The sequence below is a fragment of the Nestor notabilis genome, unplaced genomic scaffold, assembly GCF_000696875.1.
Source record: "Nestor notabilis isolate BGI_N333 unplaced genomic scaffold, ASM69687v1 scaffold10578, whole genome shotgun sequence".
Taxonomy (NCBI): Eukaryota; Metazoa; Chordata; class Aves; order Psittaciformes; family Psittacidae; genus Nestor; species Nestor notabilis.
The window spans coordinates 1-21,125 of NW_009940603.1; the positions used below are offsets into that span (position 1 = coordinate 1).

Here is a 21,125-nt window from a genome sequence, read left to right on the forward strand (position 1 = left end):
ACCTCAGAGCAGCTTCCGGTATCTGAAGGGGACATACAAGGGTGTAGCTATATGACCAAAGGGTGATGGGTTCAAACTTAAACAGAGGAAGTTCAGGTTAGATATAAGGAAGAAGTTCTTTACTGTGAGGGTGGTGAGGCGCTGGAATGAGTTGCCCAAAGAAGTGCTAAATGCTTCATCCCTGACAGTCTTTAAGGCCAGGCTGGACAAAGCCTTGGGCAACCTGGTCTAGTGTGACGTGTCCCTGCCCATGGCAGGGGGGGTCTAGAACAGTTAGGGTCACACTTTTGAATGCAATTTCTATATAGTAATGTGGGAGCCAGAAAACTGAATCAAAACCAAAATAACAACCGCAACCATCATGTCAAGCAAGGGCAGTCATCTACAAAGAAAAAGCCAAGTAATGATAGCATCTCCCTACAGAAGGTGTTAATGGAAGAGGTGATTAAAACTGTCAATATTAGAGGGTTAACATGAGCTGGCTTCAGTGTGCACTTGCAGCCCAGAAAACCAACTGTATCCTGGGCTGCATCAAAAGAAGCATGACCAGCAGATTGAAGATGGTGATATTGCCCCTTTACTCTGCTCTCATGAGACCCCTACAAGGATGCTGGAGAGGGACTTTTCATCGAGGACTGTAGTGATAGCACAAGGGATAATGGGTTTAAACTAAAACAGGGGAAGTTCAAGCTAGATATAAGGAAGAAATTCTTAATTGTGAGGGTGGTGAGGCACTGGAACAGGTTGCCCAAAGAAGTGGCAAATGCTCCATCCCTGGCAGTGTTCAAAGCCAGGTTCAACAGAGCCTTGGGCAACATGATTTGGTGTGAGGTGTCCCTTCAGTGTGAGGCAGGGGGGTTGGAACTAGATGATCTTAAGGTCCTTTCCAACCCATTCTGTGATTCTATGATTATATCTAACCACATGCCTTGTCTTTTGTATTAATAAATCATAAATCTCATCAGTTGGTGGTGTTTCACCTTAATTCAGTACAAGGGTATCACGAACTTGGTCATTGGTCCCAAGGGGAAGGAGGTTGTCCTAAACAACTCCTTTTGAGTTGTGACAGCAGCAGGAGTAAAAGCCTAAGCAAGCAGGGCTGCCCCTCTGAAACTCAGAGCTAGGGAGGCAGAGGTGAGAATAAGACCCTTAACTTGGGGGCAAGAGACCAGAATGCAGCTGCCCATCCTTAAGGAGCAGGCTGCGCAGCCCTAGGGGTAGGACTCTTCTGCATAGTTGGCAGAGGTGGCAACAACTTGCAAGGCTCACAGGCCAGTGCTGCATTCTTGGGCAGCTGCTTGTGGGCAGCTGAAGCTTGGCTCCACAGCAAATGAAAGCAGGCAGGAGGCTATAGCTTTTTTTATCAGCTTGGGGCTGGCAGTGGCTTGCAGGCTCCTGCCAGTTTGTGGTTGTCTTTATGCTTCTGAGAGATCAAAATGGATAATGTGACTTCAGACCGTGTCCTTGCAGTTCTCTGTAGAGAGGGATTTACAGCGGGGGCATAGAAGTGGTCTCTGTTCCTGACAGTTCTTTCTATTCGTTGGAATGGGATATATGTACTGTTCAAAAATACTGCTCAGAATCATCCTTTATGCTACCCTGTTGCACTGCTCTGCACGTCTTGTGTTTTCCTGGCTTGTCCCTCCTGTTGGCAGTCTGAAGCTTTTTCCTCCTGAGTTTTGACAGTTTTTACATGAAGCATGACTGAATTTTCAGAGTGGCAGATCAGCGTGGGATGATTCCTTTTCTGCTCGAAGTGTGCAAGTGGCTCTTTCAACTTCTTCCTAATGGAGACCTGTTCTAGGTGTACTCCTGCCCTGCTTCCAGACCTATCAGCTGCTCCAGCATTTCTTGAGAAATGAGATGGTGCAGAGGGAAGGAAGAGGAATGAGCCAGCATGAGCTGGGAATCACCTTTGTTTCTCTGAGGCAGCTACAAAGTAGTACAAGTTCCTTGGGGATGTTTGCAAAAATACTCCTGCTGCTACACCAGAGACAGTGTAGGAAGAACATTAGGTGGCAAAACACTTGTTACTCCTTATGAAAGGATTGAAACAGTGGTGATTCCTAAAGGGGCTTAGTTCTGTGGTAGTGCTTTAGGGATCCTGTGAAATCTTGGCCCTTTCAATCTGCAGCCAGCTTTTGATGCCTGAGGTAACACCACCACTGTATGAGTTGTTCGCTTAGATTTCAGCAGAGAACCCTTCTGCACTGATGCATGCCCAGCTTTCAGAGGTAGGTGCAGCTTGGGTGCTGGCACTGGTATTGCATGTCACAACACCGGTTATATCCCTGCTTTAGGTACCTCTGAAAGATAGCCCTTCCTATCAGATGCATTTGCTCACCAACAGCCTATTAGGCAGACGCACAAAGGCACAGTCCTGTTGACACACAGCTGTGTGATGCGTAAGCACAGTCGTGTTGACATACGTCTACAAATGCAAGGTCTCTTCTGCTGGTGCTGACGTGCTGCAGAGTGCACCCTTGTGATTCATTACAGCACTAGAACCATAATTGTATATTTTCCCTTGGCAGCAGGCTGTAGGATTCAGTACTTTACAGGACTCTGACCTGTAAATCCTGTCTTGAAAGATCCCAGAGACTTGCACAGGCTTTCTAAAAAGCTACCGTTTCCTCTGAACATCCAGTGTTTGGAGGTAAAGGGCTTGTTGTGCTATTCCTGTACTCTCTGTGCTATTCCTGTACTCTCCTGTACTTTGGAGATGTACTTGCATCTGGTCTGGCGCCTGGTCCTTAAAACTTCTCCCAGAAAGCACCAAAAAAGGAACCAGGGAGAGGACAGACTCATTTAGCAGAAGTGTCACAGCAACTACATCTGGCTCATTTGGTTTCTTTGTGCTGTCTCATGCTGTCTCCTTTACTCATTGTCAGTGAGCTTGGGACAGAAATTAGGCATATTCTGTAGCTTTATGCCTGTTGATGAATGTTCCTGGTACTTAGCATGAAGTGCAGGAGCCAGGCTGCTACCTCTAGTCTCTGTTAACAGCAGTTTACGTTGCAAGAGTGCTGATCTTGAGGCCATCAGTATCTGAGCTGTTCTGTTGTCTCAGAAAAGAAAGGGAGACGGAAGAAGTGGAGTAGGGCGATGCTAGTGGCAACACATTGAGAAGTATCTGGTGTCTTATTTGAGACATGGGTGGCAAGGGCTGGCAGAAATTGCTTCTCTTAGCCTTTCATCTACGTGTGCTTCTTCACTGGAGTATGTCTGGTCATCATGTTCCTCTGTTCTAGACGCTGCGTTGGAGAGAAGCAATTGCTTCATCTTCTGTCACTTGGCCAGCCCTGGTTTCTAAAACTGACAGTGTTGAGACAGTCAGTGGGAGGCAGCACAGCAGATGATGTGAAGAAGACAGTGTTCCCTCTTGCAGTTACGGCTTGCATCACCTTTCTACAGTTTTAGTTGAAGTGGCGGTGCAGATTGGGAAACGTGAACCTCTAGTAACATGATGTTTAGTATAAAACTCAACAGGATTTTTAGTCATTTCAAAACAATTCTCCTGTATTTCTGTGAAAACTAATTCCTTGGCCTAGTCACAGAGCCTCTCACTTGTGGGAAAATGCTGGTTTAGGTTTCTTTACTCCCTTTAGGGGGCCTACAAGGATGCTGGAGAGGGACTCTTCATGAGGGGCTGTAGCGATAGGACAAGGAGTGATGGGTTCAGACTTAAACAGGGGAAGTTCAGGTTAGATACAAAGAAGAAGTTCTTTACTGTGAGGGTGCTGAGGTGCTGGAACAGGTTGCCCAAAGAAGTGGGAAATGCTCCATCCCTGGCAGTGTTCAAGGCCAGGTTGGACAGAACCTTGGATGACATGGTCCAGTGCGAGGTGTCCCTGCCCATGGCAGGGGGTTGGAACTGGATGATCTTAAGGTCCTTTCCAAGCCAAACCATTCTATGATTATACCCAGCACCAGAGCGATGCTGTTTGTAGTTTGGTCGGTTTCCCACAGCCTGCAACTGTTACTGCATCTACAGGACTAAAAAATGCTGTGTCTTAGGAGCAAAGAAGATGAGAGGCTTCTCCTGCCTGGCTCTTTGAGGAGACTGGTGCATGAAGTAGGAGCGTGTGGGTTGGTATTACAGCATGAAGACAGTAGCTGATAGGCCTTACCCCCTGTCATGCCCTGGGTGTGCACATGGATTTATATTCCCCTCCCTGCTGGTAGCTGCAGATGTTGCCAGGAAGCCTGCAGTCTCTTAGAAACTCCCCTTTGGGCTCCAGATGTCCTGCTGACAGCAAGTTTTGTGCTTGCAGTGTCAGTCATGGTTGTGCATGACACAGTTTGGGAATCCCAGCAGGCTGCTTTTTGGAACACATAGCAGTTATGGCTGGGATGCACCAAGACTGGGTCGGTGAACGGAAGGCAGTGGGGCCTGAGTGCTGCCACTCAGTCCCTCAGATGGGGGATCAAACTCTTCCTTTGACTGTGGTGCTGCTGCTGGTGATTCATTCTGCATAATAGTTAATGTTGGAGTGACTCTTTTCCATGGTTTAATGGAATGTGGAGATGCACTGAGGCACTACACTTAGCTTTGTTGTTTCATGCCCAAACATGTCCAGAGACATCTGATATCTACATCAGTGAATTTACATGGACTAGGAAAACAAGTCGGGTTTGGGTTTGTTTCAGTGAAGTTCCTATCTCCATCTGATGCTCAGTGCCTCTCCTCAAGGTTTTCAGTTGCTGCAATCCAGAGATCCAGTGGCTGCGTGTATCAGAGGGGAGGGAACTCTGAATTCCTTGTACACTCTGAGACTGTGTTTACAAAGCTCACGTGGATTAATGTGCCCTGTGGTTTTTAACACCTTATTACCTGCCACAGGCTAATGAGAGATGGCAGGAGCTCAGCAGGCTTGACAGCATGACTGCTCTTGTGCTTGCTGACCCTTCCAGAGTCCTGGGAGGGGGTGGTTTGTGGGAGCATGACTCTCATCTTCGCCTTTGGTGTTCTAAGAAGAGTTACGCAGTCAGGTCCAAATACCCAGGGGTGAAGAAGGGCCTTCTTCCTCTGCCTCTTCCCATTCAGCACTGCAGTGTGTAGGGCTTACCTGGTGCTGTTGTCACCTCCTGTCTTTCAGAGAGTGGCAGGCTTCCAGTCCTGAGCTCAGTCACGCAAGTTCAACTGGTACAGGCCTTTAACGTAGTTGCTTTTTAAATCGGTTAATCCCTTTAGCTTGCATTGGTAAATCGCTGAGTTAAGATCGACTGATCAGATGCATGTTCAATCAGATTAGGGCTGTTTGCATTAGCAGTTTGCATCAGTTTCACTAAGTCCGTGCAGTCAAACCAGTAAGGCCTTTTTCCCTGCAGGTGGGGCTTTTTGGAAGAAGTGATTGGATTCACTTTCCAGGTTCAGGTTCTGTAGTGGAGTTAGTGCTATGTAATAAAGACACTTTTCAGTATGGTTTCCAGGTTCCAGTGAAGAGTATCCTCAGAAAGGTGGTGGTGAATCTTATTTCCTGAAAGTGACATAATTTCCTGTAGGTATGATGCTGGCTTTCAATTTCTTGCTGTAGGTGAGGGAAGGATTTGCCATCCTCATCTTTGATACGCCGTTGATCTTTAGCACAGCCTTTGCATACTGGTATTAAGAGGGAAATTTGATGGTCTGTAGTATTTGCTAAATAATTGAAGCAAAATTGTCTTTTACAGTGTTCTGTGTGTGCTGCAGTGCACGCCACAGAACCCGGGGCAACAATGAGCTCTTTGTTACTGGAAGCTTTAACAAAGGCAACCAGTTGTAAAGTCTGGAATTTCCTTCTTATGCACCTGGAGAGGTCAGGGCTGAAGTCCTCTCGTGGCATTAGCGACAGTGAAGACTTGTTCTGCTTTGATAAATGTTTTGGCAATAGAAAGATAGTTTTGTGCCTGGGTGTGCTAATCATGTACCTTTAACACAGTTTGTTAAAATACTGTGTTTCAAGAGCATAAACGTTGGTAAAACAAAGCCAATTGTCCCTTCTAATAAATAAGGAAGCTAACTCTTGAAGCTTGTTTGTTATGCAGCTTGTAGTGGATTTGGGAGTTAATAGCCTCAGTAGTTGAACTCTGCCTCTTTTGTATTTATTTTTTTTCCACAGGTACTTCCCTTCTGGCTTTCAGTGGCAGAGAGAAACTAAAGACCTTGAAGAAAGACCCCTGCAGCCCCTTGCTTGGCAGTAACAATGCTGCAGCGATGAGATTATCGTGAGCCCTTCCTGTGTGGCCTCCATGGGTCCCACTCAACTCAGCACACAGGATCATGGGAAGAGGGTGGCAAGTGTATTTGAGATGGAGGAGGAAGGGCTTTCACTCTTCCCTGGCTCAGAGAACCCCCCTGAGCAAGCAGGTATGGACAAATTCTTACTAAATCCATGCAACCTGAAGTCTTTCAGCTGGAAAAATTGATACTTGGCAACATTTAGTGTGAGTTCTGCTGTGCTTGAGGCACTCAGAGAGGATGTCTAAAAATAGAGTCAGTTATCGATAATTGAAGATCACGGGGTTTATCTAGGTGATAGATGTGTGAGTATTTTGCTTGTTTGACCTTCCGGAGGCTAGGTCCATGACAGTAAACAGAATTTCTCTTTCATAGCCTTATCAAAAACTGCAGAACATTAAAGCTTTATTACAGGTGACAATCCAACAACAGTTAGTGATGCAAAGAAATAATAGGTTCTTGCAGATTCATATAATAGGAAGACAATAGATATTTCCTCTTCATATTTCTGAGGTTAACTGAGGTCAAAAGAGTATCAGGAAATAATACTGAGATTTTGCAGTTACAATTGCTGCTGACTCACACAATCCTGCACTTCTAAACTGTAAGAATATGTAGTATTAAATCTCTGATGGGCAGCAGGAAAACCAGAAAAGCACAAGTGAGGTGTCCAGCATATAGATGGCAACTTAATGAAAATAAGACAAATAAGTGTATTTGTTGAAGAGTGAGGTAATGGGCAATCCCTCGTATAAAAAGGTGATCTGAACATTCAGTGAGGATTATTAGTAGAGTAGAAACAAAGATAGTAGTTGAAAGGCAAAGAGATACTACCCAATAAAAGTCCTTAAAACAGATTTGAGGACGGGAAAAGAAAACGATTTATAAATGCCCTACAAAAAATGCAAGAACAAAGACTACAAGATGTGGAAAGAATTATTAAATAGGGGATCTACCAAAGAAGGGGAGGACCCTAATGAGAGCTAAAGGTGCAGAGATGGTACCTTCACGCTTGGGTACATCTCATTTCGATGTTCTCTTTCACTACAGAAAAAGACAATACTAAGCTGTATAACTAAAATGGTCAGTGTTCAGAGATGGAAAATAATCTGCATAGATCAAAGAATAAGCCCATCTGTCTCAATAAAAGTCACAGGAATGTTAATCAGATGTTTATGTAATGCCTGAAAGACAGTTAAGAAATCCACAAGATGGACAGTTTCATCTTAGGGAAGTCATTAGGTTACTCTGTCCCTCAGAAATGTACGAACACGATTTGAGGCTTCCACGAAGTTATTATACCAGTTCACATATGTGCAATGGCAGACTAAGTAATTTGAAATGATGGTAGGCATTGCATAGTTTCTTCTTGCTAATAGGTTGTGTGAAGAGAAATATAGTAGAACAAGAGAGGGAAATATTAGAGACTTAACCTTTCTGATGACATTTTCCCGCTGTCCCATCTGCCAATAGAAGTGAAGGCCAAAATGAGTGACCTCCAGACCTCTGTAAAGTCTGTGGGATTAAAAATCAACACCGAGATACTTAAGATTGTGAAAACCAATATGAAGTAAAGGACAGGAATAATTTCTGAGACTGACCTAAAACTCTACCATTTCAGGCACTTGAGCAGAATAGCAAGTATTACTGAGAGTAAAGATAGAAGTATTAGAGCCGTATGTACGAGCATGAGACGTACCATTGTAACCCTGATGCTGATCAGGAAATGTATCAGCCTTGTCCTGCAAACCAATCCCTATGAATTAACTCCAGTGTAAAGGCTTTCCAGGCATATCTGAACGTAATCTGGAGATTTATCAAGACGTGCTGTTTGTAATCTTTATGAACAGCTGACATAGAGAAATCTGACATGCAGAAAAATACTTGCGCTGTGAGCTGTGCAGAAGGACATGTCAGATGTCAACGTGGCTAGAATTAAATGGAATTAGAAGAGAGATGGCTAATAGGGAGGGAATACACAAATAACATAGGCAAACATTTGGCTGGAATGCTTAAAGTGAGACACAATGGAGTTTGCCAAAGATGTGTTCAGAAAGCACACCCAGTGACAAGATGAAGAGCTGTCAGAATGATATAGGAAGAACCGGGAGCTACTGCACAAGACCATCTGAAATGTGAGGCAGTAGTCAAGGCCCTGTGTTCCAGATGGAATAGTAAGATTTAGTAAATGAACTAATCAGTATGAGTATGCTTCAGTTTTAGGAGTGGGGAACACTCTTCATTGAAGAAGAAATCAAGGCTTCGGGTTTCCAAATGTTCACCTGTGCAGTGAGCTGCTTGCTTGCTTATTGCCCCTAACACCACCAAGTTGCTGCCTTCCATCTCGGCAGCTTCCCCAAGTGTTCCAGTTACAGGGATTGCCTACTCAGTCTGCTTTTTTATAGGGTCATAGTTTCAGCACTGGTTTTCTGTCACTATTTGATTGCTGAACCATTATTCCTTATCCTTATGCGTGAGTGTGGCAAGGAATAGAAAGAGAACTGGAAGGAATAGTAAGAGGTGAATTCTGAAGAAAATCACTTTCTGCACAGTCTTGGATTCAGCTCAACTTTTTTGGAGGTCTTTCTCACATTGGTAGCTTCACTGTCACTCCTGCTGATGGAAAGTGCAGAAGAATACCTGGCCTGAGTGTGTTTAGCTCTTTAACCCTGTTTTGGAAGGGAACAAACGTGAATCTATATCTGCTTATACAGTTGAGGTGAAACTGTTTGGATTATGTCAATAATTGGTCTGGTGCAGACGATACCTTTTGCCCAGAAGGGGAGTCTGTGAAATGGGAGACTTGGTGTTTTCGCCTGTGTGTTTGGGAGGTGGTGGGTTTGAGCGAGGATGTTGGTTGGGGCAGTCAGTCAGCTGCCAGCACCGTGCTTGCCTCACGCCTGGGTTTTCTTTCTCTTTTTCCCTCCTTTTCCTCGGTACTGTTCATTTTGGTAGAAAATCCCCCCCTGAAACGAAAGAAGGGCCCAGCCCCTAAGATGCTGGGCAACGAAGTGTGCAGCGTGTGTGGGGACAAGGCCTCTGGCTTCCACTACAACGTGTTGAGCTGCGAAGGCTGCAAGGGCTTCTTCCGCCGCAGCGTCATCAAGGGTGCGCAGTACGTGTGCAAGAACGGCGGCAAGTGCGAGATGGACATGTACATGCGGCGCAAGTGCCAGGAGTGCCGGCTGCGCAAGTGCCAGGAGGCGGGAATGCGGGAGCAGTGTGAGTGCGGGGAGCGGTGCCGGCGGGAGCACCGTGGTGCTGGGACAGGAGGCGTGTGGGCACAGGCTGGGGGGAGATGGGTGTGAGGAAGAGGTCAGCGTGAGTGCTCCGAGATCACGTTGCTGGGATGCGGCTGGAAGTCACTGAGCTTGTAGCAGGGATCACGTGGAGGGTTGAGGCTGTTGGTGGAACAGCACCGGTGTGATGAGAGCCCCGGTCCTGCTGTATGCCTTGTGAGAACGTGTGGAACGTGACATCAGAGGAAAGACTCGCAACCAAGGTTTAAGTGTTCTTCAGTCTGCTGTCAACTGTATTGGTCAACTCGGGCTTCTGTCTTGTGATCGGGACTGCAAAGTTGTTCGCTGCGCTCTTTGACCAACAGGCACTTCCCTTTGCCTCGTGCTGTGAGCTTGTGACAGAGGTCAAGGGCAGCACCGCAGCACTGCAGCTGTGTTTGTGCAGGCCTGATCTCATCGCTCCCTTTAGTGAACTCTGCTGGTTTTCTCACACGAGCCATAAAGCTGCTGTTTCTGAATATTCAGCAACATTCCTCTTGCGTATCAGGAATAGCCGTCTTCAGCGAAGGCATCCGGGGTTTATCCCTTTGCTGGCCAAGGCTGACCACATGGATGCTTGGTTAACATTAAATCTGTGTGAAGTCTCCTTCTCTGACATCCAGAACGTGGGACAGTGATGATCAGAGGGTATTTTGGAAACATCTTCTAAAATCACTTTGCAAAAAGTGAGTCCTGCTGAGCTGCACGGCTGCCTATCCACCTTGCTAACTCTTCCCTTGCAGGTAGATAGCAGAGAGCCTCATTTCTGTGCTTACTCATTGTCTTATGTTGAAGAGGAGCTCTGGAAGATTAGGCCAAAAGGAATCTTTGGGTTATTACCAAGTGCTCAGCAATTCTTGTCGACACTGTAATCCCACTGCAAATTCATCTTGTTAATCTTGACAGAAACAGAGGGCTTTTTCCTCCAGCTGTTTCACTTGGAAGGTCATTCTAGAACTTCCCTCTACTAATTGTTGGAAACATTCTTCTAATTCCCAGGCTGAAGTTATTCATGGCCAGTTTATTGTTCTTAAGCCAGTGTGAGCCATGAGGTTAAATAGTTCCTTATGGCAAACCAAGTAACTTGGATGCTCTGAATTTAGCATGGTGTAGAAGCTTGCACCGAGGCAGTTTGCAAGATTTAGTAATATCTGGTAACTTGTTACTCAGCTATAGATTCTTTGTGCATCTGAGTCCCAAGGTGAGGGACTGTGATCACTTGGATCAATTACTTCTGTTCTTAAACTAACATGGTGACTTGCATTCTCTAATCTTAGAGATACCTCTTAATTTGGTAATTGTATTGAATGCTCTTTGCTGTTAGAATTGGCTTTTTTGTGTGCGTGCATACCTGTGTATGCCTCCTCTCTGCTGGAAGGTTGAGATAAAGGTTACTCTCATCTTGAATGCACCACGTTCTTCATCTTTCCCTCCAGTCCTGTGGACTGTCCATTTCAGAATGCTCCCTCACAGTAGTTCTTAATTTCTTGTCTTCGTGTTAAACATTTAAGAAGTGCAGGTATATATTAGTTCCATTTTGGGGCCTGCTTTTCTGGGTAGCAGTCATGTTTCCTTGTGATCTGTGCATAAAAAATGGCCAAAGAATCTTTCATCACTTCTAAATCTTGTGTGCAAAGTCATAGAATCATAGAATCATAGAACAGTTAGGGTTGAAAAGGACCTTAAGATCATCTAGTTCCAACCCCCCTGCCATGAGCAGGGACACCACACACTAAACTATGTCGCCCAAGGCTCTGTCCAGCCTGGCCTTGAACACCTCCAGGGTTGGAGCATTCACAACTTCCTTGGGCAACCCATTCCAGTGCCTCACCACCCTCACTGTGAAGAACTTCTTCCTTATATCTAACCTAAACTTCCCCTGTTTAAGTTTAAACCCATTCCCAGTTGCCCTACCACTAAAGTCCCTAATGAAGAGTCCCTCCCCAGCATCCTTATAGGCCCCCTTCAGATACTGGAAGGCTGCTATGAGGTCTCCACGCAGCTCCTGTTCTCCAGGCTGAACAGCCCCAACTTTCTCAGGCTTCCTCTTTTTTTATCTTTGTCCCTGAACACATGTGGTGGTTTGGTTTTCTTTCTCCAGTCAGTCGCTTTTCTTCTTTTTGTTTGTTCATCACTAACAGGATGATTTTCTTGAAGATAATCCTTGAATCCAGGTGTGTCTGGTAGTTTCCTTTTTTTGGATGCAGCTTGCAGATAGTTTTTGCAGCTTTGTCTTAAAGCAACAAGAAGCCTCCTTTACATTCAAACCAGTGAATTCTTCAGTTAACTCAGTTACAGGCTGTTAACAGGTTTTTATATTTAGATCAGCTAATGAGCAGTTGGTCCAATAAGACTTTTCACAGCACATGCCTCTGAATTGTTTGATTCCTTACAATGTTACCTCTGAATGACATATCCTTTGACTTCATGACTAAGGAAGACTTCTGGCCCTGCTCCTGAAGGACTTGTGGTCCTTGGTACATTTTATGCCAACCTATTCTTTCATTATTCATCTTGCAGTGTGTTAGTACTCTACAGTTTGCTGCAGATGGGCTGTGTAGAAAATCGTTCTTTCACGCTTGGACTCCATCCAGTACTGACTGTGACCTCTCAAGAGGAAGGTGAAATGACAAAAGGGAAAAGATGCAACAGCAGGATAATATAGAATCCAATGGACACACTATGGCGTGTGAAGAGAGCACCTGCTGGAATCTGTGAGAACATGACATTTTGGGAAATTGCTCACTGGGGAAAGTCACTGTTGTCTTTCTGAGATTGTGAAGGGAGCTTCTGTCCTTTGTGAACACTTTGCGTGACAGTATGGTGAAATGAAAGGCAATGGAACAACTTAAGGTGGGGAAAAGAGGGAGAAACAAATGAGCGGTATCACTGTCTGCTGTCTGTGTTGTGTACACTTGGATGCCCCACATACAGGCAGCTGTGATCTCTGCCTCTCCCTCCACAGCACGTTACCCTGTGTTCAGTGTGGTTTCCAGTGTGCTTGTATGTCATGACTGATCTCTGGCTATTCCTGCTTTAGATGTTCTGTCTGAAGAACAGATCCGACTGAAGAAGATGAAGAAGCAGGAAGATGATCAGGCTCGGACAGTGGTGGTGCGTCCAAACCCCCCGAATCCACCAAGCCCTTCCCACAAACTGACGCCCGAACAGTTGAGCATGATAAAGAAGCTTGTGGCCGCTCAGCAGCAGTGCAACCAGCGCTCATTCACTGACAGGCTCAAAGTGACGGTAAAAACTCTACCAGTGTTCCCAAAATCAGAAAACGTGAAGTTTGGGAAGTTGGGGTTGTGGCTAAATTATGTGGGAGAACAGATATACATTAGGCATTGCATCTACGGGCTGAAGGTCTGTGAAGAATAGCAAAGGATGATGTTTCAATGTGTCTCATTTTCTTTCTCTGTTCGCGTAACCTTCTCATCTTTCTGCCCTGGTTCCATCTTTCACATATATACACCTTCTCTTCCCATTCCCACAGCCGTGGCCCCAAATTCCAGACCCTAATAACCGTGAAGCAAGGCAGCAGCGTTTTGCTCACTTCACAGAACTTGCAATTATCTCTGTGCAAGAGATTGTGGACTTTGCCAAGCAACTACCTGGCTTCCTGGAGCTCACTAGGGAAGATCAGATCGCTTTATTGAAGACATCTACCATAGAGGTGAGAGTTTGGCTCCACCACAATAAATAGTAGCAGAGAAAAAAGAATTTGGAGTATTCACATGGTTCCATCCCTTTTTTGGGGATGGCAGGCTGAAGGACCTCAGCCATGGGACCATTACTGCAATGCCAGGCTGTACTGGCAAAGGGCCATGGAGGAGAATGAGGCAAGAGCCTTGGTAGTGGTAAGCAGGTATTTCCCCCTTCCCTGAAGCTGATACCACAAAGGATGCAGCAGAATTTGGTTTTGGGGTTTGGTTGGTTGGTTGTTTTTATTTCTTCCAGAGATGCTCTAACACTCCATAAATCATTGATGCTATGAAGTTCTTTCCTGTTTTCAAAGCGAGTAAATCTGTTTCTGGTTTCAGGTGATGTTGTTGGAGACATCTCGGCGCTACAATCCAGAGATTGAGAGCATCACCTTTCTTAAGGACCTGAGCTATAATCGGGATGACTTCGCCAAAGCAGGTAGTACATTAGACAGATGTTTCTTCCTTCCCTGTGTCTTGTGTTCTTTCACCATTTCTGTTTAAATGTGAGCTGCTGGAAATAGTATGTGGGGCCTTAAAGCTAAAGTCAGGTGAGAGGTTTAGAACAGGACCAGACCAATAGCCCCACAAACCCTTTTTTGCCTTTAACATGTGATACCAGCTTAGTTCATGTCTCTTTCTTTAGGTGCAAACTTGCTTTGGGAAAACTGGACTCTTATGGCATTAAGATCTTGCTGTAAGAGTGAACCTAGGGCTACCAACTGGTATGAGCTTCCTTGCTGGTAGAGATCTGATGTGGACATGTAGTCTTAAAGCCATATCAGATAACAGCAAATCAAACCCCAGTCTTCTGTCCTTTGCAAGTACATTACTTGCTAATCTGGATGCATGCTTTGAGTGATGACGTTAGTGTGATTACACTTCAGTTGATCTGGAGTCTATGCTGTGCACTGAAGATCCCTGCAGAGTGCTTTACCCATGTCATCAGCTCAGCATGTGAAGGTCTGTGGTGATGTGATTTCTGAAGTCTGTTTTTCCAGGAGCAGTGAGTGGGTGTAATTTCCAGTGAGGTAACAGGAAGTGTGTATCCAGCATTTCTGGAAATGAGACTTTGGTTGTCTTTCGTATGACTTTTTGATTCCCTGGGTAACTATTTTGCCACTTACACTTGAGATGGGTTTTATATACCAATTTCCTCTTTGATGTCCTTCCTGATAGCCTTTTCTTCAGATTATTGGGAAGGCAGAAAGCAAGCAGCCAGAAAGGTTCCCTCCATCTTGTGGATCCTTCTCTGATGCAGTTGTGCTGCAGGAAATTAGAAACTTGGATGCTCTTTTGGGAGAAAGGCCTAAAGTTTTCAGCATGATGGTGTAGCACATAGCACAGAGACCTGATTTGACAGTGGCTTCTGTATGTTACAACAATAAGTATCAGTGCATTTCTGCCTGACTGCCTTTATCAAAAGAGGTGATTGGAAGCTTAAGTTGGGCTCTGCCTCAGCAATCCCAGCTTTCTGAGCTGAAGGAAATGACATAGTTCAGACTTCTTGGAACTATGTATTTTCAGCTCAGGTGGACTTCAGATGAACCTGGAATATGGGATGAAAGCTTTCTTTGAAAGCAAGAGGGGCTGCTGGGTTTGAAGGAAGTGATGGTGTGAGAATGGAAAGCAACAAGTAGATGTTGTACTTGTGGGCTTCTGACTTTGTGGCAGACTTACCTGATAGCTGGTTTCATGTTCCTTCAGCTGTTGCCTGGTAGTGTGCTGTAAGGCATTTAAGGCTTTAAGAAAACCCAGAAGTAGTGTCACTTTACAGTTAGAGCCTGACTCCCCAGCCACTGTTGTGCTCACTTGTAGTAGTGGGATGTAAAGGGAGGTTTCCACCACACCTGGAATTTAACGTAAGGGTTTTTCCCGGCCTTCCTGTCCTCCCTGGCAGACTGCAGTGGGTTTCTGGCAACTTATTCCATGAGGGAGACCATTGCCTCACATTGTTCACTTCTGTTTGCTGCAGGTCTGCAGTTTGAGTTCATTAACCCCATCTTTGAGTTCTCAAAGGGAATGAATGAGTTACAGCTCAACGACGCCGAATATGCACTTTTAATCGCCATCAACATTTTCTCTGCAGGTAAAAAGCCAAGGAGATCTGAAGAGCTGCAGCAGTGAGTCAGAGGGCAAAGAAATTAGAGTTTAGGAAGGTCATAAGCTGAAGAGGAGTAATAGAGGGTATGTAAGGTCTAGGGATAAAGAGTGTGTTACTACTTCTGCTTAGCGTATTCATTGTATTAGGAATTTTCTAGTGCCACCTCCAAAGGAAATAAGATTCCCCACTGCTGGAAAACTGTATATTAAAATCAGTTGATATTTATCTACCTCATTTAGAAACTGCTATTTCACTGCACTGTTAATGTACTCTGCACACCTCTGGTGTAAATCGGGTCACACAGCGGGAGTGACATCTAGTGGCACCTTCTCATCTTCACTGGGAAGAAACGTGAGAGCAAACAATGCTGACATGGTGCTGTTTGGTCTCTCTAACCCTCCGCCTCTCTAGGGGTCAGGTTGGACTCCCCATGTGCCATAGACATCACTGAGAAAGAACAGTTACAGAGAACAGACATAGGTGCTGCAGTCATGGATGACTCTCCCAGCTGTGCCGGGTGAATGCTAGATGAGGTTTTTGGGGAGAAACCATACTGAGGGACTGGGACTAAGCAGGGATTTCAAATCCAGTGAAGTTGCCTGTGGCCATCTGCTTACTTTAACGTGCTTTTTGGCAGACCGACCGAATGTGCAGGACCAGTCCCTGGTGGAAAGGCTGCAGCACACCTATGTGGAAGCCCTTCATTCTTACATTTGCATCAACAGACCAAATGTAAGTGCCTGACCACAACATCTCCAACAATGGTGCAAACTGAGTTTGTGTTTATGCAGGCACAGTTCCTGCGATACTGTCCGTAACAGGTCTCTTGCTGCCTGTGCTGTCATGTTCTTCCCTTCTGTGGCTGTTTGGTGGCAGCTGTAAATGCAGGATTTGTGAGCTGTCACAGCCTTCTGTCCTGGAGCCTGTTACACAGTTTAGCCAACATGGAAAGTCAGGAGTTTTGGGACATGGTCTAGTATTCTGCATCACAAGCAATATGGCCAGCAGGTTGAAGGAGGTGATTCTCCCCCTCTAGTCTGCTCTCAGGAGACCCCACCTTCAGTCCTGCGTTCAGTTCTGGGACTCCCAACACAAGGGGGACATGGACCTGCTTGAGTGAATCCAGAGGAGGCCACAAAGATGATCAGAGGGCTGGAGCACCTCACCTGTGGAGACAGGCTGAGAGAGTTGGGCTTGTTCAGCCTCGAGAAGAGAAGGCTCTGGGGAGAACTTAGAGCAGCTTCCAGTGCCTGAAGGGGCTACAAGAAATCAGGAGAGGGACTTTTTACAAGGGCAGGGAGTGACAGGACAAGGGGGAATGGCTTTAAGCTAACAGAGAGGAGATTTAGATTAGATGTTAGCAAGAAATTCTTCCCTGCAAGGGTAGTGAGACACTGGCACAGGGTGTCCAGAGAAGCTGTGGCTGCCCCCTCCCCGGCAGGGTTCAAAGCCAGGGGGTTTGGGGAACAAAAAATGTCCCTGCCCGTGGCAGGGGTTGGAGCTGGAGGAGCTTTAAGGTGCCTTCAACACAAACCATCTTATGTTGTATTCTTACACATGTATTCTTACGTGTGTTCTTACACACTGTCACCTCCTGGATGATGCCGGGTTTAGAGGAAGTCAGGATTGTGGTTACGGAGCACCATGTGGTGTGGTGATCTCTTAACCAAGTTTTAGTGTGACTTTGCTGACAGCTGCCTCTCCCTCTGCCTCTGCAGGACCGCCTGATGTTTCCACGGATGTTAATGAAGCTGGTCAGTCTTCGGACACTGAGCAGTGTCCACTCTGAACAGGTGTTTGCCCTTCGGCTGCAGGACAAGAAACTCCCTCCCCTGCTCTCAGAAATCTGGGATGTGCATGAGTGACCGCGTGCTCCCAGGACACTGACGTGCTGACATAATGCCATCTCCCAGCCTTTGCTAACGAGAAGCCAGCTTTCCCTCTCCAAAGCACTGAACTCTGGGCTCAGCAGTGCAGGGAGTGATGAGCCTGGGGTTTCAGTGTTGTCATGAGACTATGCAGGAGGCAGCTGGGGTAGATCAGATGGGGGGGTTGGTTTTAATGTAGTGCCCATACCCCAAAGGAATGACACAAACCATCTGAACACGGTAGAAATGAAGACCTTCCCCCCACGCATACACCTCTTCTTTCTGAGTCGTCTTCTTCTCTAAGCATGTCCTGAGGGTTTGCCCCTTGATACTCCCCTCTCTCTTGTTGATTATGAAAATGCGTTTGCAGGAACTTGCCAAACCCTCTCTATTGAGAGTAACCCAGCTCAAAAGGCTTCTGCAGGGTCCCCAGTGTACCTGGATCTGAGGAGCTCAGGGAAGTCAATGTGGATGTTCTAGGGGTTTCACTGGGTTTCCTATAAATAAAATCTCTCGTATGTGCTGCCCTTTACAATTCCAAGAGAAGTAGCTTACTACTTTTTGTATTATGAGACTTCATCTCTAGAGCTGCCCTTTCATTCTGGCCCTCCTTTGGAAAAAGAATTCTCTAATGTGTAGTGCCCTTCATCTAACAGGGAGGTCCTCTGGGTAGGGAATGTTTGTACATCAGAAGGACGTCAGGCATAAAGTAGTGGATTATTTTTTTACTGTAGTACATGACAGTTTATCTCGTGGTGGTTCTCAGCCAGTTCACTCTACCTTTGATTTGCTAACAGCTGGAAAACTTTAGTTCAAAACAAATCAGGGCATAGTATTTATCTTTAGGGGTGGAACAGAAGGAAGATAGGTGGGAAGGACTGGCACCTAGGCAAGGTAGGTGCGGTGGAAGGATCTTAGAAACTTCCAAGAATTTGGAGCATGTGGTATGTGTTCCAAGGTAGGTGTGAAGATGTATCAGCCAAGGAGAGAGGGGACACTGCATTTGGTGAAATACGTGGGCATTGCATAAACTATGGGCTGCACAACTCCCAGATCATGGGCTGCAAGAATATTGGTGTAACCAGATCCATCTTCTTCCTTTTGCCAAAGTCTTTCCAAGGTACTTGCTCAAGATTTTAGTGATGGTCATGGGACGTGAAGGTCCCTCTTGTATGAGGAGTGCCAACTGCTTTAGAAGGACATTTGGGTCTTGTATCCTTACTTCACCCTGGGCACTGTGAGATCCACACTGGATTTATGCCCCAAGTTCGTAAGTATCCACATCCATAAGTATTCTAGGATTTACAGCAATATTTTGTTTGCCAGAAGAGAAATAATACTCGTGTAAAACCTGTTCCTTCTTTTCCAAGAAACACCACCTTATGGCTGATCTCAGAGATGTAACCTTAAGTATCCTGGTAGCTTGGTCTCATGAGTCTTCTCTGTGATAGGGGTCTATGTTTGCTTGCCCGGTGAGCATCCCAAGAGCCGAGGTTCACATGGCTCATTTTTTGTTTGTTTGTTTGTTTTTTGGTTGGTTTATTATTTTTTTTTGGCTGTGTATCTGAGCGCTATGCCCGTGGTGAGGGTATCGTGTCCATTTTGCACTTGAGGTTGGTCCCCTGCCACTGGCCTTCACTCTGCACCTTTGTAAAGCATTTGTAACAATCTGTAAAATAATCTGTTGTTTTTTATAACTCATTGCAATTGCAAAAATTCTTGTTTAAATCTGTATTTTTAACTAATCTGTTTGAGAAATGTTAATGTTTATATAAAAGAATAAAGCCTAATACAGGATTTTGACATTCTCTGATGTGCTGTCATTAGTCTGGAGGAGGGTGGAATAAGTTCTTAGTGTAACAAGCTCGAAGCTGATAAAGTGAGTCTATACACTGAGGAGAAGCTGGAAGTGGTGAAAAAGAAATAGCAGTGCAACCCCAGGCAGTTTCTTTTGGCCTCTATGAGATTTTAGCTCACTGTGCACCATGCTGTGTGTGTCTGAGCAGGAGTCCAGCGTGCCCCTGGCTGTCGAGTGGGTTTCAGTAGGATCCTACAGCTGACACCTGGCAGAGTTCACCAGAAATGATTAGCAGAGGAGGAGACCAGGAGTAGCTGTCCACATGCATTACCTCGAAGGGAAGAGCAGAAGGGGGGGAAGCAGAGAGCTGTCCAGCATCAGCCGCTTCCCAAGCGCCTGGCACACAACTGGAACTGTCAATTCAGCAAAGCTCCACACCACGGGCTGTTCTGCTGAAGCCTCTGCATTACTCCAGAGTAGAAAGTTTAAATTCAAACTGCTCAACTAGAGGAAGAGGGAATAGGAATAGGCTTACAGGAGGCTGCAGCGAGTAATGAGCAGAGCTGGAGGGCTCAAGTCAGCCCTGAGTGGATTAGGGGGCAGCTGGACCCTGCTCAGAGGATTTGCTAAAGAGTGAGGCTGTCAGCAGTGAGAAAAGGCAATGGCAAGGAAGCTGCAGCTTCATTTTGAGCTGCATCTCACTAATTTTTAAGAGGAAAAGCTGCATGTAAATTTGAGGGATTTTAAAGAAACAACCAGTGATGTTGCTGTTTGATGGCAACAGTGGTGACAGTGGGGATTTTCTTCAGCTCTGGCTTCTCCAACCCTCTTCATTGTCACGTAATCAAATATAAACTCCTTGTCTACATATTCACATTCTCTTATATTTTAAGTGCAAATCAGTACAGAATCATTCTTTTTGTTACATAGCAGCTTCCTGGGTTAGTCCAGGCAGCCTGACTAAGCAGGTTTAGGGGAAGAACCTCCCTGGAGAGCAGTCACCTTTGTGCTTTTGTATCTGCAAAATGCTGCCTGGGCTGGAGACTCCGTCCTGCTGCTGTAAGGCTCTGTACCCTTTCCTGTTTCAAATTAAGGTTGTTAATTGGCCACTGGAGAAATCGTGGGTGCTTGAACACCAATGTCGGTGGTGTTCTCTGTTGGCTGTGCCCTTATGCAACGGCTGTGCTTGCTCGTGAACTATTTAGATGAAGAGGGGAAGAAAAGATGGGTGTATTTCCGAAATCCCAATTCCTCTACAATGGGCAGAGCATTCACGTGGAATATCAAATCAAGTATTTTACCATTTTGCACTTCAAATGTATGGTTTTTTTTAAACCATTGTGATAAGTGTGATGATTTTGGTTGCATTTTGGGGTTATTTTAGTGATTTTGGGTTTGTTGGTAAACTATTTGCTTGTGCAGTGTGCTGTTTTATAGGAGCAGGGAAAGAATTTATAAAAACCCCATGTATCTCAGGCTTTTAATAACCAAATTCTCATGTGATCTTATGAAGCCAGTAGCAAACTGAATATGATGTGATAATCGATACGAAGCAAGTAAGCAGCTCGACAAACACAGGGTGAGAGCACAGAGCGCTCTCCTTGGTGTAAGGTTTCTTACCCGTGTGGCCCTTGCTGGCCTTGCTTGTCTGGAGCCAGGCGTTGCTGTGAGGAAGGGCTGAGGGACCTGGGGGTTTAGTGTGGAGAAGAGAAGGCTCAGGAGGGACCTCATTGCTCTACAACTGCCTGACAGGAGGATGGAGCCAGGAGGGGGCTGGTCTCTGCTCCCAGGGAACAAGGGATGGGACAAGAGGAAACGGCCTCAAGCTGCCCCAGGGCAGGTTTAGATGGAGCTGAGGAACAATTCCTTGCCCAGAGGGTGCTCAGGCATTGGAACAGGCTGCCCAGGGCAGGGCTGGAGTCACCGTCCCTGCAAGTGCTCACACCCCGGGTAGATGACACCATCAGTGACACGGGTTAGTGGTGGCCTTGACACTGCTGGGGAATGGTTGGACTTGATGCTCTTCAAGGTCTTTTCCAGCCTGGTTGATTCTGTAACTCTGTGATTCGCCTTCTGCTGGCCAGCAGGAGGTTTAACGCAGCACTTCTACCCTCCGTGCGGCCCGTACGCCCCCGGCGACCCACACACAGCCC

General features: G+C 45.9%; 1 protein-coding gene across 1 annotated transcript; it reads left to right on the top strand.

Annotated features, from left to right (window-relative positions):
* The first annotated feature begins 6,093 nt into the window (after positions 1-6,093).
* Positions 6,094-18,971, top strand: NR1H3 (nuclear receptor subfamily 1, group H, member 3). The gene is made up of 8 exons (XM_010020442.1): positions 6,094-6,349; positions 9,176-9,442; positions 12,539-12,747; positions 12,995-13,174; positions 13,542-13,641; positions 15,178-15,291; positions 15,944-16,038; positions 17,025-18,971. Exons 1-8 carry the CDS (start codon positions 6,232-6,234, stop codon positions 17,169-17,171), a joined length of 1,230 nt encoding a protein of 409 aa, XP_010018744.1. The 5' UTR covers positions 6,094-6,231; the 3' UTR covers positions 17,172-18,971.
* The last annotated feature ends 2,154 nt before the right edge of the window (positions 18,972-21,125 follow it).